Genomic DNA, 16,592 nt, shown 5'->3' with positions numbered 1-16,592 from the left:
ATGTAGACGCACAGCAGAGTGAGACAAGGCGCCGTGAGAGTTCATTTATTCACCCTGTAGCAGAAAGTGATAATGGGCCTACTACCTGCCAGGCACCCTATTAGGCATGTGGGGTACAGCAGTGACCAAAACAGAGCTCTGCGTCCTGCTGCTGACATTCCAGCGGAGAACAGGTAGGTCAGAGAAGGTCACAGAAGGTTCCATGGTGTCTGCCTGTGAGAGAGCCTGTTGGAATGGCAGCTGGTCCAGGCATGGGGTATCCCACGGGATACTGTGGGGCTGTGCTTCTCATACCCTGTCTTCGACAACTCAAGAATGAGGTCAAGCTGCAGGTCACGCATTCTGAAGTCTGGAGAAACCAGGCTTGTGCACTGAGTTCCGTAACTGTCACAGGGATTCCCTCCAGCCTTGGGGCTCTGGTGCCCCCCTCCACTGGTCTGTGGATCCACAGGCAGGTGTGAGGCTTGAGGGGTCACCAGCCCACACCCTACCCCCCATGTCTTTTCCACCAGCCTCGCTGGCCCCAGAAATCCCATCCACCCTGCCCTGTGTCTGGTGCCTCTTCCCCAGGTTCTGCACTTCCCATTAGGTAGCTAATTTCTGCACTAAGCCCCTCAGTGCTGGTATCAGGGCCGCTGGGAGGCCATGGTGTGCCTGAGGGTACGTTAGAAGGAGATGCCCATCCTCTAGACAGACACAGGTTCTCGCCAGGGCTTGATCTGGCCAGGAGGCATGGGCTGGACCTCAGCCCTGCTCGTGCCTCAGCTCTGCGTGACCGACCTGCACCAGTGTCCACAGCAGCCCCCGCTGGCATCTGCACATCCGGAACTCTGGGATGAGCCAGTGTGGCAAAGGACAGGCCCTCACGTGACTTACCTGGGCAGGGTGGGTGGCTCTGAGCCACGTCTGACCTCAGGGACCTTAGATGCACTGGGCTTCCTCTCCCCAGCCCCTCCGACCCGTCAGCGGAACAAGGACATCTAAGGGGAGCCGATCCCAGGGTTTCTGGCCAGCATGGCTCAGAGGCATGTTTCCAAAGCCCACGGGAAACCTCCCGGGGCCTGTGGCTGCGAGAAGGGAGGAAGGAGGAGGAGGTGCTGGAGAGAAGAGCTTTATTTAATGCCCCCAACAAAGCCCCCTCTGTGAAGCAGGGCACACACTGGTGGCCTTACAAGAAAGGAGACAAATGCTGCCTTCAGAGGCTGAGAGGCCACAAACTGGCTCAGCCGGCTCAGGAGTTGGCGCCTGCGAGGGCTCCCCTGGCTCACTGTCCCCTGCTGGGGCCACCGAGGTCCACATAGCTAGGATTTCTGCAGGGCTGGGAGACCTGCGGGTGCATCAGGGAGGCTGAGCCAGGGGCTCCTCCTGATGCCCCACTGCCCTTCCTCCCGGTCTTCCTCCCAGCCAGACGCCAAGGAAGAGGGACCCGCATCCCCTGAACCCCTACGAAGTGCACATAGTGTATTCTTTTCCTAGGGCCACCATGATCAGATTCCACACGCGGGGTGGCTTAAAACAATGGGAATTTACTGTGAACTTCCCCTCTCACAGTGCGAGGCTGGCCGGGCTGGACTCCCTCCACAGCCCCCCGGGGGAGCATCTGTCCTTGCCTCTCCCAGAGTCTGGTGGCTCTCCTCCACTGGGGCCACTTCACTGCCTTCTCTGCCTCTGTCTTCTCCCCTGTGGGCCTCGTCTTCTGCCCGCGACTCTTCCTCTTCTTACGAGGGTGCTTGTCATTGGATTTGGGTTCAATGGGCAGAGCTATGGGTAGAGATGACTCCAGGCCACCTGGTGTCCTGCAGGGAGTAACCAGCAGGCCGGGAGCCACCACTTCAGTCTGGTCCAGCTGCCCCCACCCGGTCAGCTCCCAACCCACCGTGATCCCCAGGGCCGGATGGGAACCTTCACCCTAACCTAGGATGGTGTCCTCTTGAGATCTGTAATTAAATCACATCTGCAAAGACCTTTTCTCCAAACAAAAGTCACATTCCTAGGTACCCGTGTTTAGGACTTGGTCACATCCGGGGGCGGGAAGTGGGGTGTAATGCAACCCCCACCGATAGGTATGACGATTCTCCCCAGGTTATATAAGAGGGGACTGACGTTGTCAGACGTCAGCTGCCCTGGTCATCCCCCTAGTCGATGGGGAGCAAGTGTGCAAACCCAGCTCTGCTGGACAGCGAGGTCCGCGTATGTCCCACTGGTCAGCTACTTCCTCCTCTGTGGCCTCAGGATGTCCTGTGATTCCGCACCCCTGTCTGTCACCTGGGGGTGATGACAGTGATGAAGATGGTAGAGATTAAAGCCGTCACTTAGGACGTGTGTGCTTCGGCCGGGCCCTGTGCTAAGCCCCTTAGACGTACAAAACCGACCAGAGGATGTAGGCACTACTCTGAATTGCTTCCCACAAATGGGGAAGCTCACTTTCAGGAGAGGTGATTTGACCAAAGCCACATAACCAGCAGGTCACAGAGCAGACCCAGACCACCTGATGCCAAATCCTGTGCTCTCAGCTACCCATCAGAGCTGAAGCTTGTGGACACCACTTCCCAGCCTTCTAGAGGCTTCTTAGAGATGGTGTCCGTGAAAGGCTCCGTGCGCTGTGCAGTATCCTCTGAATGGAAGGCAGACCAGTGTTTTCCTGGCTGTCATTGTAGCTCCCTGATGCCACAGAGAAGCTTGCCTGCCTTTGGGCCAGCAGAAGCATGACCCACGCCCAGGGAGAGCCTACGTGAGCTATGGGCAGAGGTGACTCCAGTCTGGTCCAGCTGCCCCCACCCGGTCAGCTCCCAACCCACCGTGATCCCCAGGGCCAGATGGGAACCTTCAGTGTCAGGGGAAGGGCCCCCGTGGCCGTGCCCAGGATGGCAGGCGATCTCACTGCCCTCTGCTCTGTCTCCTGCCCATCCCAGGTATCGTGCGCGCCTCCAGCGTCTTCCCCATCCTCAGCACCATCCTGTTGCTGCTCGGCGGCCTCTGCATCGGTGCCGGGAGGTTCTACAGCCGCAGGAACAACATCGTCCTCAGCGCGGGCATCCTCTTTGTGGCTGCAGGTGAGCCGCCAGCCCTGCTCCCTCCGCACAGGGTGTGCATCCCGGTGCGTGCACAGGGCAGCGCGGGGACGGAGGGGGACAGACATAAAGTTGTCATTCGAGATGGATCTCAAAAGTCCACGTGTGGAGGCTGGAGCAGGGAGTGAGGAGCGACTGCTCGACCCGCACGGGGTCTCCCTCAGGCATGATGATAAATATTCTGGAACTTGGTAACGGTGGTGAGTGTGCAACATTGTAGATGTATTAATGCCACTAAATTATGAGCTTTAAAGGGTTACTTTATGTTAAGTGAACTTCACCTCGACCAAAAAAATAAGTAAGTCCGAGTGTGCAAAGTGCCACAAAGGCGCGGTGCTGGGGCCTTGCAGCCTGGAACAGGGAAGCCTGGCTGAATAGGGGGCCATGGAGGTACCCAGGGAAGCCAGGACCTAAAGGAACTGACCAGGTGAGGACAGGGTGAAGGGGCTACAGAACTGGCAGGGAGCCTCCCAATGAGTGAGACCCAGTGAAAACCGACAGAGCTGTAGGTGACAGTAACACACCCCCTGCCCCCTTCACACTGTCGCTCCTCTGAACCTCGATGGAGACACTTCAGGACATTTCTTGCCACTGCAGACATGGAAAAAATCCAGGCTGGAAGTGGGTCCCACAGCTGGTTAGTGGCCGGCAGGTGCAATACACAGAGTCCAGGAGAAAAGCCCAGGTTTCCTGGCCTGAGTCTCCAGAGGAGTCTTGAGGGGGCACCTGCCAGGGCAGAATTTGGCCAGTGGCATCCTGGAGGCTCCGGGCAGCACCTGTGAAGTTCAGATCAACTTGCATCAAGGATCCCTGACAGGAGAAACAGGACCCGCCTGATGTCTTAAGCCTTCTAGTAAATAAGCTTGAGATCTGTTACAAAGTTCAGTGATTCTTTTTTTTTTTTTTTTAAGATTTTATTTATTTCTTTGAGAGAGAGAGAGAGAGCTAGCAAGGGAGCAAGCACCAGAGTGGGGGTGCAGAGGGAGCAGGGAGCCAGACTCAGGGCTCAATCCCAGGACCTTGGGATCACGACCTGAGCCCAAGGCAGATGCTTAACCAACTGAGCCTTCCAGGCGCCCTGAGTTCAGTGATTCTTTCCGAAATTGTTACCATAGCTCCTTGCAAGGCCTTAACAGTGTTCTTGCTTTCAAAGCATCTTTTTTCTTACCCTGGTCTAGTAGGGCTGCCCTAGCTTGGCCTGGGCTCTGCATCCTAAAACAGTCAGGAGGTCCCATGATGATGACAATGGGAATCCCAATAATGGCGGTGGTTATTGGTGGTCATTAGTGGTCTTGCTTCCTTCTCTGAGGATGGCAGCGGGGACAGGGGAGGGGGTGGAGGGGCCTCACAGTGTCCAACCCCATCTTGTCCTCTCCTCACAGTTTCTCTGTGAGAGAGAAGAGCCAAAGCAGTTAAGGGAAGTTCAAAATCTGTCAAGTTCAAAATCTGTCAACCAGCTTCTTCTGCTCCTTCCCCTCCATCACTTCCACTTTTGCATCCTTCCAAGGCAATAAATAATGTGTATATGTGTGTGTGTGTCTGAGAGGCTGTATGTGTGGTCAAGGGTGCAAGGTGTGCATGTGTGTGTGTTGGCAAGGAGAATCTGAGTGTAGGGTCTCCTTCTTGGCCAGGTCCCCATCCCTTTCCTTATTGTCCCCTCCAGGAGCAGAGGTGGAAGGACAGGGGCACACCCCATTCTCTCTCCTCCTTTGAGTTCCCAGATTTCTTTGTTTTTTTTAAGATCATATTTATTTATTCATGAGAGACACAGGGAGAGAGGCAGAGACATAGGCAGAAGGAAAAGCAGGCTCCCTTCAGGGAGCCCGATGTGGGACTCGATCCCAGAACCCCAGGATCATGACCTGAGCCAAAGGCAGACGCCCAACACTGAGCCACCCAGGTGTCCCATGAGCCCCCAGATTTCTGAAGGTGTAAACCATTGGAGAAGTCCCTGCCATGAAGCTTGAGTACTGTCCCCTTTCCTTTCCCGGGAAAGAAGAGAGGCAATAACACCAACTACCACACATTAAGGCCATGGTGCCAGATGCTCCGTGAGCACAACCACATCATCCCAGATTCTGAGGAAGCAGTCAGGCCTGGGTGGCTTCCCTGAAGTCACACGGTGGCAAAGACACAGGCTATACCCAGCATTGTCAGCCTCCAAAGTGAGGTGTTCTCTGCAGCTGCCCATTTCCCCAGGAGGAAGCATACAAAGCCATATCCAGATGCTTTGGGTCACCAGAGGAACTGCGGAGTCCCGGGACCCAGGGACGATCAGCTAAAAGCATGGGTCCAGAGAGGAGAGGAGGCAGTGACAACAAGGAGCAATCCTGGCAGACAAGCAAGGCAATGTTCGTTTGTTCCCGTTTACTCCTGGGTTATGGAAGCTTTGATCATGGGCCAAGGCAGTGGCAGGCCAGGGGTCAGTGGCAGGGCACAGAGGCCAGCTCCAGACCACTCCAACCCCAGCAGTAAGGTGATTTAGGCCCATAAAGTATTTAAGGTGGAAAATGGTCAGAGCCTGGGGAGAGGCATGTGGTTCAAAGTCTGGGAGAACCTGAAGCACACCATCCACACCGGGATCACTGCCTGTTGGCAAATGGACAAAGGACATGGGCAGGGCATAGAGCACATGACACACCACTTTACAATAAAACCCAGTGGGTTATAATGGAATGTACAGCACACTCACTGTGTGCCAGGTGCTGTTGTGCTTTGTATATATTAGCTCACTTAATCCTCACGTCTACCCTATGAAGTGCATGGCACTGGGATTCCCATTTTGCACATGAGAGTCCTGAGACACAGGAAGCTGAGTAATTTCTACAGCTGATAGTTGGTAGAACTGGGATTCAAACCCAGGCAGCTTGGCTCTACGTAACCTCACTTATAATAAGATTAAATCGGGGACGCCTGGGTGGCTCAGTGGTTGAGCCTCTGCCTTTGGCTCAAGTCGTGATCCTGGGATCGAGTCCCACATCGGGCTCCCTGTGGGGAGCCTGCTTCTCCCTCTGCCTCTCTCTGTGTGCGTTTCTCATAAATAAATGAACTTTTTAGAAAGATTAAATCAAATAAAGACCGCAACAGGTGGCTGTACCTCACCTCTCAGATTGGCAAAGATCCAGCAGTTTCACGTAACAAACTATAGGCTGTTGAGACATTTTCAACATTTTGTTTGAGACATTTTGTGCTCCTATGGAAGGCTCTTGGGCAGTAACTCTGAATTCAAAACGCGAAACACAACATGGTATCCTGGATGGATCCTGGAAGAGAAAAAAGAACACCAGTGGAAGCCTCAGTGAAATCCAAGGAAAGCCTGGAGGGTAGTGAGTAGTAACATAATGGGGGGGGGGGGTTCCAGGTTTCCTCGTTGTGACAAATGTACCTGGTAATGTAAGATGTTCATGGGGGAAACCGGGTAAGGAGGTAGAAAGGAACTCTCTGTACTATCGTCACAACTTTGCAATAAATCTAACATCCTGAAAGCTTATTTTTAGGTTTTTAAATGCACATACCCGATGAGGCAACAGTTTCACATCAAGGAATTCGTCTCGAAGTTGTACTCGTGCATATGTGCAATGGTGTGGACACAGGGATGTCCATGTGTCCGTGACAACTTTGTCATAGCAGAGGGCTGGGAGCTCCCTGAATGTCCACAGCAGACGCTTGGTCAGATGTCCACACGGCAGGTGCCACGTGCACTTAGAAAGATAGCTCTGTGTGTCCTGACATAGAACCGTCTACTAGGTGGACTATTCCGTGAAGAAGCAAGGGGATGAAGAGTATTGTGCAAAGAAAAAAAAAAATAGGGGATCCCTAGGTGGCTCAGCGGTTTAGCAACTGCCATTGGCGCAGGGTGTGATCCCGGAGTCCTAGGATCGAGTCCTGCGTTGGGCTCCCAGTGTGGAGCCTGCTTCTCCCTCCTCCTGTGTCTCTGCCTCTCTCTCTCTCTCTCTCTATGTCTATCATAAATAAATAAATCTTAAAAAAGAGAAAAAGAAAAAATAGGTGTGTATGTGTGTGTGAAAGAGAGAGAAAAAAGGAGGGAAGGAGGGAGAGGGAAAAAGAGGGAGAGAGAGAGAGACTGGATATAACCATGATATAAAAACAGTAGCCGCCTTCAGGAAGGGAACTGGGTAACAAAGTGCCTGTGTTTTATCTAAACTTTGACTTTATTGCCCATTCCAAACTAATCACTTAATAGAAAAGTTCACCACCAGAATATATCCAAGGGAGTGTGGCCACCAGCCCCTCCTCTGCTTGTCCAGCTGGGGGCCTAACCTCCGCCTCGCTCCCCCCGCCCCCTCTTCTGCTTCTCTTTCAGGCCTCAGTAACATCATCGGCATCATCGTCTACATTTCCAGCAACACGGGTGACCCCAGCGACAAGCGCGATGAAGACAAGAAAAACCATTACAACTACGGTTGGTCTTTTTACTTTGGAGCGCTGTCCTTCATTGTGGCCGAGACCGTGGGTGTCCTGGCGGTAAACATTTACATTGAGAAAAATAAAGAGTTGAGATTTAAGACCAAACGGGAGTTCCTGAAGGCTCCCTCCTCGTCTCCCTACGCCAGGATGCCGAGCTACAGGTACCGGCGACGACGCTCGCGGTCCAGCTCGAGGTCCACCGAGGCCTCTCCGTCGCGGGCAGCGTCTCCGGTGGGCCTGAAGATCACCGGGGCCATCCCCATGGGCGAGCTGTCCATGTACACGCTGTCCAGGGAGCCCTTGAAGGTGACCACCGCCGCCAGCTACAGCCCCGACCAGGAGGCCAGCTTCCTGCAGGTGCATGACTTCTTCCAGCAGGACCTGAAGGAAGGCTTGCACGTCAGCATGCTGAACCGGCGGACGACCCCCGTGTGAGCTGCCCCTTTCTCTTCGCACCGGCCTCTCCCCAGAACAGCCGTTTGGATCCCACAGGAGGGCACCTGACCCTTAAGATGGACCAGCCATGGACTGATGCCAAACCCAACCCCTCCCTGGGTCTCCAGAAAGTGGCAGGGGCTGGGCTGGCTTGGAGGGAAGCCCCGGGAGCCGGGAATGGAAAGCAGAAGGCTGACTTTATCTCCCCCCCCAAAAAAGGTGTTGGATGCCCCAGGATTCTGAAATCTCCTGAGGCTGCACGGCCTTGCTCAACCCGGGAAAATAAAATTGAGCCATTATCTCCTCTTGGAAACAAATCTTGCCAGAAGAATGGGCTTTCGGGGCCCCCCCTCCCTGGCCGGGTGCGGGGCCGCTGGCAGGGCTTCCAGCAGGTGCACGGGAGCCTTGGACGCTGGTCAGCTGCTTCTGACCTGGGGTTTCCGTGTCCGTGAGCCGGGAAACGAGGAAGCCGAAACTTGCCCCCTTCCTGTCCATCTCTCTCTCTCTCTCTCTCTCTCTCTCTCTCTCTGTCTGACAGCGGCCAGTCGTTGAAACAACAGCAATCCTGAGGAGAAAGCCCTGTGGCCAACTGGTGCTTTGGCCTTTGTGCTGTTCTGGGCCCAGCTTCCCTCAACCCGAGGAGACCGAGGCCTGTGGAACAATCCGCAGAGGCGGGGAGGCCTTGGCTGGCCTGGGTGTGAGGTCAAGGCCAGAGTCTGTTGCCGGCATTCCCACCCGCTTTGAGAAGTTTCTGCCTCACACTGAAAGGGCAGAACATGCTGACGGTATTTGAGAGTCTGGAAGATTCCACGGGTCCGAGGATGGGTGGCCATATGGCCTCTTGCTGTGCCCCTCCCCACCGAGCCGAGGAGCAGCTCGGTCCCTCCTCGGGGAGAGGAAAGGCCAGACCCCCCCCACCCCCACTGGTGTTTGGCAACGGGAGCCCGGACTTCTGTACAAGAAAGGAAGACCCGAGGGTGAACAGCGACCAAAAACTCCGAACAAACATCCATTTCCCAAATGGTCATGAATGATGGTTTATTGCCAGTGAAGGCCAGGAGAGCAAGTGACGCTCATTTCTTCACCCTAAAAGAGGCAGCAGCAGCCCCCCTCCCCGACTCCTAGGATCGTGATCTGTCTTGCCACCACCCGACGACGAAGGGCTCAGCCGGGGGAGTTGGGACGAGGTGGCCGAGGTGGCCGAGGTGGCCGCGCTCTGCTTCCCCGCCTCCTGGGCCTGAGAGGGACATCTCCACGCTGGGGATCCTGGGGGTGGTTCCACGGCTGTGGGGCGCAACCATCTCCCCCTCCCTGCACCTCCCCCAAGCAAGCGGAGAACGTGGAAGCCTGTGTGGGTTCCCAAGAAAACCTTTCCAGAACCGGGAGCTCCCCCTCTTTTATATAAAAACACGTGCTTTCTAAAGACAACTCCTTTCTTACTTTTTGAGACTTGGTAATCCCATCTCGAGCGGTCGCCTGGGGTCCCGGTAGCTGTCATACTTAGAAGTGACAAGCAAATTCTTACCTCAGCCACCTGCTCAGCGACCCCCTGGGGCGGACCCCACCCCTAGGAGTTCAGATCTGGGTCATGGTCATCGCCATCCTCCTCCACACCCCTGCCCCCAAGAGGAGATCTCCGCAGGGACCCCCCCCCCCCGACCCGACAGCCCCGGAGCGCGGGCCAGCTGAGGCGCGGTGTGCTGGGGCCCCTCAGTGCTTGCTCGAAACCCCGTCCTGCCGTCGAGGTTGGCTTTGTGTGGTGGTTGGTCCAAGCACGTGCCGCAGTGAATGCTGGATGTCAGGGCTCGTGGCCTGCGCCACCGTGGGCCACCCCGGCCCGTCCTGCCCCCGCCGCGGCCACCCCCCCCCCCGACCCCATCCATGACACTATCTCACCAGGCTCGAAGGAAGCGGGCAAGATCTGGGAACCCATCGCCCAGCGAGGTCCCCAGGCTCTTCTGTCCCTTCCTGAAGCGACGCAGCCGAGCCCTTTCTTCCACGTCCGTCACCCGCCCGCACCTGCTGCCCTGGACGTCGTCGGAGAAAGCCGTGTTCTAGCGATTCCTACCTCTTGCCCAGTCCCAGGCAGAGAATGTGGGGCCCGCTCTAGGGACCAAGAAAGAGCAGAAAGAAGCAACAAAGAAGGACAGAAGAGCAAGGAGCAGAACCACCTCAGCGCCCCTGGTCTTCGTAGCTTTGCTCCCCCAGCTCCTGGCCGCTCACTCGGCCCTGGTCCCCCCCGCACCCCTCCACCCCCCCACCCCCGCTCACCCCCTCTCAGCCAGGCCTGCCTGGGGGTGTGGGCGGACTGGCTCCCTGCCACCTGTCAGTCTGAGACCTTGCGTCCTTCGAGGGGGGGGACCCGGTGGCCTGTGCCCGCCCCCTCCCATCCCACCGCCCTCTCCAACCAGCCCCTGTGTGTTTCGCCAGTTAAGCACCTGTGAATCCTGTACCTACTACTGGTTTTGGGTTGTTAGTTCTGTCTTTTTTTTAATTAAATAAAAACATTTTTAAAATGTTCTCTTCTTGATGTGGGGGGGATGGGTAGAGCTCCCCACGAGTCTCTGTGGGCACTTGGAGTCCGGGGAACCCAGCGGACCCTTCAGGAGAGGACAGAGGGAGGGCGGATCCTGTTCTGGTCAAGGTGGGTTTCTCTGGCTTTCATCCAGGTCACCAGCCACCTCCCCGGCACCACCGGCTGGTTCCAGACTGCTGGGTGGTGTCGCCGAGGCGCCTTTGCACAGATGGGCTGGCGGACGGACCGGCCACCCTGGGTGCGCTGCGCCCATCTGGGCAGCTGAGCAAGCCAGGCCTGTCTTCAGAACCTGCAGGGTGGCGGCCAGACAGACGGAACCATAGCCTCGGGGGCCCCAGGCTGCCTGGCTGGGTTTCTAAGGCGTCCAGCCTCCTTTGCCCTCCAAATTTTGAAATAATTAAGAAATAAAGGAGAGCCAAGTACCAAAATGATTGGTACTCGAGACAGGAGAATGGGGCTCCCACCAGAGGCCAAATGGGACCAAGCCACCTAATCTCGGGCACAGCAGCCGGCCACCACTGCCCCCAGTCACCAAGGAAGAGTGAGGTAAGGGTCAGAGAGAGGGACAGGGTGACCCCCCTGATCAGAGCAATGTTGACACCCTGCCACAGGCCCCAGCCGGTCGCACTGGGCACCCGCTGTAACCCAGCACGTTCACCCGGGCAGGTGGGCACTGGTGGGATGCGTCAGCCGTCCCCTCCGAGGAGGCACGTCGAGGGGATGATCGGTGGCCTCCCCTAGTTTTGCCCAAGCTGCAGTCCAGGGGACTTCTAGATCAATCACACGTTCCCCTGTCTTCCGGGATCATAACCTCGAGTTTTCCTCCCCGAGGAGACTTTGCTGCTCCTCCTGGAACCTAGAAGCTCTAAACTCTGAACCTCAGGATGGCCTTTCTCAGCCTGGTGCCAGCAAAGGGCGGCTGAGTGTGCCCCGTCCCCGCTCTGGTGGCTGCAGGAACCACTCCCTGAATGGCTGAACTTCCAGCCCTGGCTTTTGGACCCTTCTTCCCTCCCACCCGAGATGGGCGTGTGGGGAAACCCGTGTCCCAGATGCGCTGAGCCACCAGGTACTGGGGCCAGGGGAGTTCAGCCCCCCACCCCACCGCCGACTGACCCCCTGCCAAGCTCTGGGCCCATGGCTCTGCCAGCCGGAGCCAACGCCACCCATCACGAGCGCCATGTGCCAGAACTTCCTTGCCTATTTATTCTTAGCCCTCAGGAACCTCTGGCTGGGCACAAGCTTTGCAGCCATGCTCGTGGAATCCCACAGCAGTCTGAATTAAGCGGGTGGGTTACGGCCTCCTGCGTGGGGCTCACGTGGTCACGACTTTCTTTCCACTAAAAACTCAGCCACCCGAATTTGCAGTTAGAGCCACAAGAACCGACACAAAAGTGGGTGTTCCTCTTCCCTAACCAAAATGCCCCTGTGAGCCCCACTCCGGTCCAGCGGGTCCCCCATTCTTCCCTTCACTCTATCACTTAGAGCAGGACAACAACATGACCAAAACCCCCTAGTCGTAGATCGGATTAAGGCAACAGAAGTCTACCTCTCACTCATGTCAAGTCCACCCAACCGGGCGGGGGGTGGGAGGTTGCTGTGCTCCACACGGTCATCCAGAGGTCAAGGCTCATGCTGCGGAGGCCCGTTCATCTTCAACATAGGCTTCCGACGTTGCCCTGGCATTGACGTCCAGCAGGCTGAAGGAGAAGACGGAGGGCAGGTGATCTTGGGAATGGGGGGGTCTTGTGGGGAGTTTCAATGGACCAGGAAGTTATGACTTTCCCTTCTGCCCGTAGGCCGTTGGCCAGAACTCAGTAACACAGTCACATCTCTAAGAGCTGGGGAAGATGGGAAATGTAGTCCAGTCTGGGAGGGCGGCGGGGAGGACAGTCAGGGGAACAGCTGGCCAGTCTCAGTTGGTGGCAGGGTGGGGGGGGGCATTCAGGGGAACAGCTGGCCAGTCTCGGCTCCCTGGTCTGTGTCCTTCAGTACCTCCCTCTTTTGCCTCCGCCACTGCCAATCTTTTGGGGAGTGCCCACTTGACCCTGACACTTTGTCTGGGACTGCACCCACCTCTGTGTGGCCTGGGCCCTCCTTCAGCTCCAGCGGGACATCTGGCCTCTTCTCTGCTCCTGATGCCCCATCTGCAAAATGGGCCCATGCTCCCTTCTCCCGAGGTTTGGAGGAACAGGCTGGAGCTTGCACCCTGACCCAAACAAGAACCACAGAATCACTGGACACTATGCCCAGCGGGAGTGATCGGTACTTTAGGAATCATCTCATTTGACGCACTCATCCTAGAAGAGGAAATAAGCCCAAAGAGGCAGAGAGGGATCAAAGAAGAATAAGAAGAAGGAAGGAAATCCTTTTTGAGGATGTTCACAACACCCCTAAAAGGGAGGCGCCACTAGCCCAGTGGTTCTCAAGCAGGGGTGATATTCTTCTCCGTGGAGGCTAGGGACGCTCCTGAACATACTACGACGCGCAGGACGGCGCCTTCACCCTACCCCGCTAGGATGACTTGGCCCAAGATGTCAATAATGCCAAAAACCACGCACTGGCCTGATTTTACAGCGAGGGAGACTAAGGTACTGGCCGGGAAGGTCCCTGGCACAGGATCACATATGAGCTTTTGGTATTTACAAATAGGCTGTGCACATAGTAGGAAAACTCGTTCACTTATGTCCAGGATTTTCTTTCCCCGCAACACTTTCTGATTTTTGCCTTTTTCTTTTTTAAGATTTCATTTATTTATTCATGAGAGACACAGAAGAGAGAGAGGCAGAGACACAGGCAGAGGGAGAAGCAGGCTCCATGCAGGGAGCCTGATGTGGGACTTGACCCTGGGACCCCAGGATCATGCCCTGGGCTGAAGGCAGATGCTCAACCGCTGAGCCACCTGGGCGTCCCTGATTTTTGCCTTTTCCTCTTCGCTTCTGAGCCAACAGTTCTGGCGACACATTGGTTGTTGTGGAAGGAGATGGGAAACCAGCCACCTGTCCTGGGCGGGGGTGGGGGTGCCTGGGTTTGGGGGCAAAAGGCTGCCTGAATCCAACCAAACAGGCCACCGGAGAACAAGGCCAGAAACCCGGCCCAGCCTGAGTTGCTGGGACTGCACAGCTGCGGAGCCCTCCCTGCCCGCACCCACCCGGCAGCTGCAGGGGTGGCCTGGAGCCAGGAAGACCGACTCCCGCAGGCAGCACTGGGCAAGGCCCCCAGTGACCCTCCTCCAGGGTCAGATGACAAGGTGGTGCTTCCCTCCCAGGGTTATTGGGAGAATAAAGAAAACCGGGACAAAAAAACAGTCGTAAACGCCCCAGCTCAGCAGTAGCATCAGGAGTGAGCTTTCAGGAGTGTTTGTTGACTGACAACACACAAGGAGTTTCTCCAGATGGACTGTTCTAGAACAGCCCTTGGAGGTGGTGCTCTGAGAGCCAGGCCTGCGGGGTGCTGTGCCTACTGCATTTTGGTTTGGGAGACACCTGTCATCCAGCCCATCCGACACGATACAGTGTCCCCCGGAAGCAGGCAAGAGCCCGGTCCCGACCACTTGCAGGTGCCCTGGGAGCTGGGCTGCACGAGAAGGTCTGGGTCCCCCAGCGTGAGGCTAGCACAGGAGAGGCCTGGGTGAGGGAGGGGGGAGCCGGGGAAGGGAGGCCTCCCTGCAGGGAGCTCAGAGCCAGCAAGTGACTTCAGCTCCCTGCACTGGTTCCTAATATAGCACCCCTGGCTGCCCCTCCCTAGGCAGGAGGGGTGGGGTGAGGGGCTGAAGGCAGGAGAGGCACTCAGGGACCTTAGAATCCAAAGGGGGACATGGGGCCCACACACCTGATACAGATATTTTTAAACTTGCAGCTTCCAGCAAAACCCCAGAGACAACTTCAGGAACAGAAGTCTGCCATGGAAGAGGGTTCCGAGTGCTTTTCCCTGTGCTTACAACTGCAGGACGGGACCTACTTCCGACCTCCGTCCCCTGATAAGTTTTCTCAGAGAGACGTCGACCCCTGGGGCACCTCCAGGACACACAAATTAAATTGCAAAGGGCAGGGTCCTTTTTTTTTTTATTAAAGATTTTATTTATTTATTTGTTTGTTTATTTATTTATTTATTCATTCATTCATGAGAGACACACAGAGAGAGTCAGAGACACAGGCAGAGGAAGAAGCAGGCTCCCTGCAGGGAGCCCAATGCAGGACCCATCCCAGGACCCCGGGATCACGCCCTGAGCCAAAGGCAGATGCTCCACCACTGAGCCACCCAGGTGCTCTGAGGTAGGTCCTTCTTAAGACAAATAATGCTATGTTTTCCTAATTCTAAGAGTATTCCCTTTTGTCTTTAAAAATCTGAAAAATACAGAGAAATTAAGACAATGACAGCCAAAATCCCACACCCAAGCCATAAACACAGTTATAACTATGCAGTGCACACCAATGCGTGTCGGGGTGCAGCTTAATACCTTGCCTCTGTTCACTGCTTCTCATCATGGGAATCTTCCCATGTCTTTTTTTAGGGGGGGTGTCTTTTAAGATTTGTTTATTTGAGAGAGAGAGAGCTGATATGAAAGTAGGGGGAGGGGGAGAGGGAGAGAAAATCTCAAGCAGACTCCCCACTAAATGTGGAACCCGACTGAGGGCTCACAACCCTAAGATCATGACTTGAGCCAAAATCGAAAGTCAGATGCTTAATCCACCGAGCCACCCAGGCACCCCTTCCCTCAAAACCATGATCTTTAATGTCCACATAAAACAGAGGTGCTGCCATTGATTTAACTGGTGTCCTATTGCTGGACGTGACCTCTTTGCCCCCTAGATCTTAAATGGTGGCTGAATGGGGCTGAAGTGCTGGGATTCTCGGGATGCATTTTGTTAAGATCCGGTGAGTTCTCACTATGGACTTCTGGCTCAGTCTTATCCTAGAGGCCGATGAAAAGGTCAGGCTCCTTGTCCACACTGAAATACACTCAGGATCTTGTCTATACACATACACCTGGGTGTATGGGCTGGGGGTGGATAACAGCCTCCCCTCCCCAGTGGCTAGGAAGCAGCTTTGTGCCAAGTTTCTCTCGAAAGGCTGGGGCTGCTTCATTCCACCACGCCTCACAGTCAGCCATCCTCAGCCAGGCTAAATGTAATTCCTTCCTCTCTCCGACCGTATGCGTTAGTAGCGCCGTGTAACAAATTACACCAGAACTTAGTGGCATTGAACAACCATTAAATATGGTCATGGATGCTTGATAGAGACAGGATCAGGATGGCATAATCTCTGCTCCACAGTGTCTGGGGCCTTGGCTGGAAGACTCAATGGTTGAGGGTTGGAATCATCTAGAGGCTTATTTGCTCACAGGTCTGGCAGTTGACGCTGACTATTGGCAAACACTCAACTTGCAGCTTTCAGCCTGTCTACACCCGGCTTCTTGTGTGGCCTGAGGTTCCTCACAGCATGGTGGCTGGGTCCAAGTGCCAATGTCTCCAGAGCAAGAGAGAAAGGTGGAAGTCCCAGAAGTCACTTCCATTGCACTTTAAGGGTGAAGACCCACTGGAATTGAAGGAGAGAGGAAATGATCTGCACTCTTGGCAAGGAGTGACAAGGTTCTGGAAGAACATGTGGCCACAGAAATACTTCTGTGGCCATTTTTTGGAAGATGCAATCTCCCGTCTCCTACTACCATCCCTCTGGTACCCTGCCTGCCCTAGGCTTCTTCTCCACCCACCAATCCTCCCTTCTGGCCTCTGTCCCCACTGTGTCCTCTGGAGCTCCCTGCAGCTCCACCTCTGGGGGCACATGAAACCACCCTCCCTTCCAAGGACACCCTCATCCCTGTCCTCCTGGTGATAGCTGTCCCTTCTGCTGGGGCTCCCTGCCCAGGTTCCCAACATGACATTCCTGGCTGCTCAGCCCCATCCTCAGTCCCGAGAGATGTGGGGCTGCAAAGGGAGAAATGGAATCCAAGGGACCTTAGGGTCCAGAGGAAGACTGGGGCTCATACACCTGACACAGATATTTTTAAACTTGCAACTTCCAACAAAACTGCCAGGACAACCTCAGGAACAGAAGTCTGTGGTCAGAGAAGGTCATGAACTCATGTCCTTGGACTTGTAATAGCAGGAGAGGGAAGTGTGGGG

General features: G+C 55.4%; 1 protein-coding gene across 1 annotated transcript in view; it reads left to right on the top strand.

Annotated features, from left to right (window-relative positions):
* Positions 1-10,412, top strand: part of CACNG4 (calcium voltage-gated channel auxiliary subunit gamma 4) — a 60,742-nt gene extending 50,330 nt beyond the window's left edge. Inside the window, exons 3-4 of the mRNA XM_055316201.1 lie at positions 2,913-3,053; positions 7,396-10,412. Coding sequence (XP_055172176.1) covers positions 2,913-3,053; positions 7,396-7,934 — 680 coding nt within the window. The 3' untranslated portion in view covers positions 7,935-10,412. The remainder of the gene's footprint in view (positions 1-2,912; positions 3,054-7,395) is intronic.
* Positions 10,413-16,592: the final 6,180 nt, after the last annotated feature.

Source organism: Nyctereutes procyonoides, unplaced genomic scaffold (genome assembly GCF_905146905.1).
Source record: "Nyctereutes procyonoides isolate TBG_1078 unplaced genomic scaffold, NYPRO_anot_genome, whole genome shotgun sequence".
Classification (NCBI taxonomy): Eukaryota; Metazoa; Chordata; class Mammalia; order Carnivora; family Canidae; genus Nyctereutes; species Nyctereutes procyonoides.
Note: the sequence above shows the minus strand (reverse complement) of the source record. Positions and strands in the feature narration are given on the sequence as shown.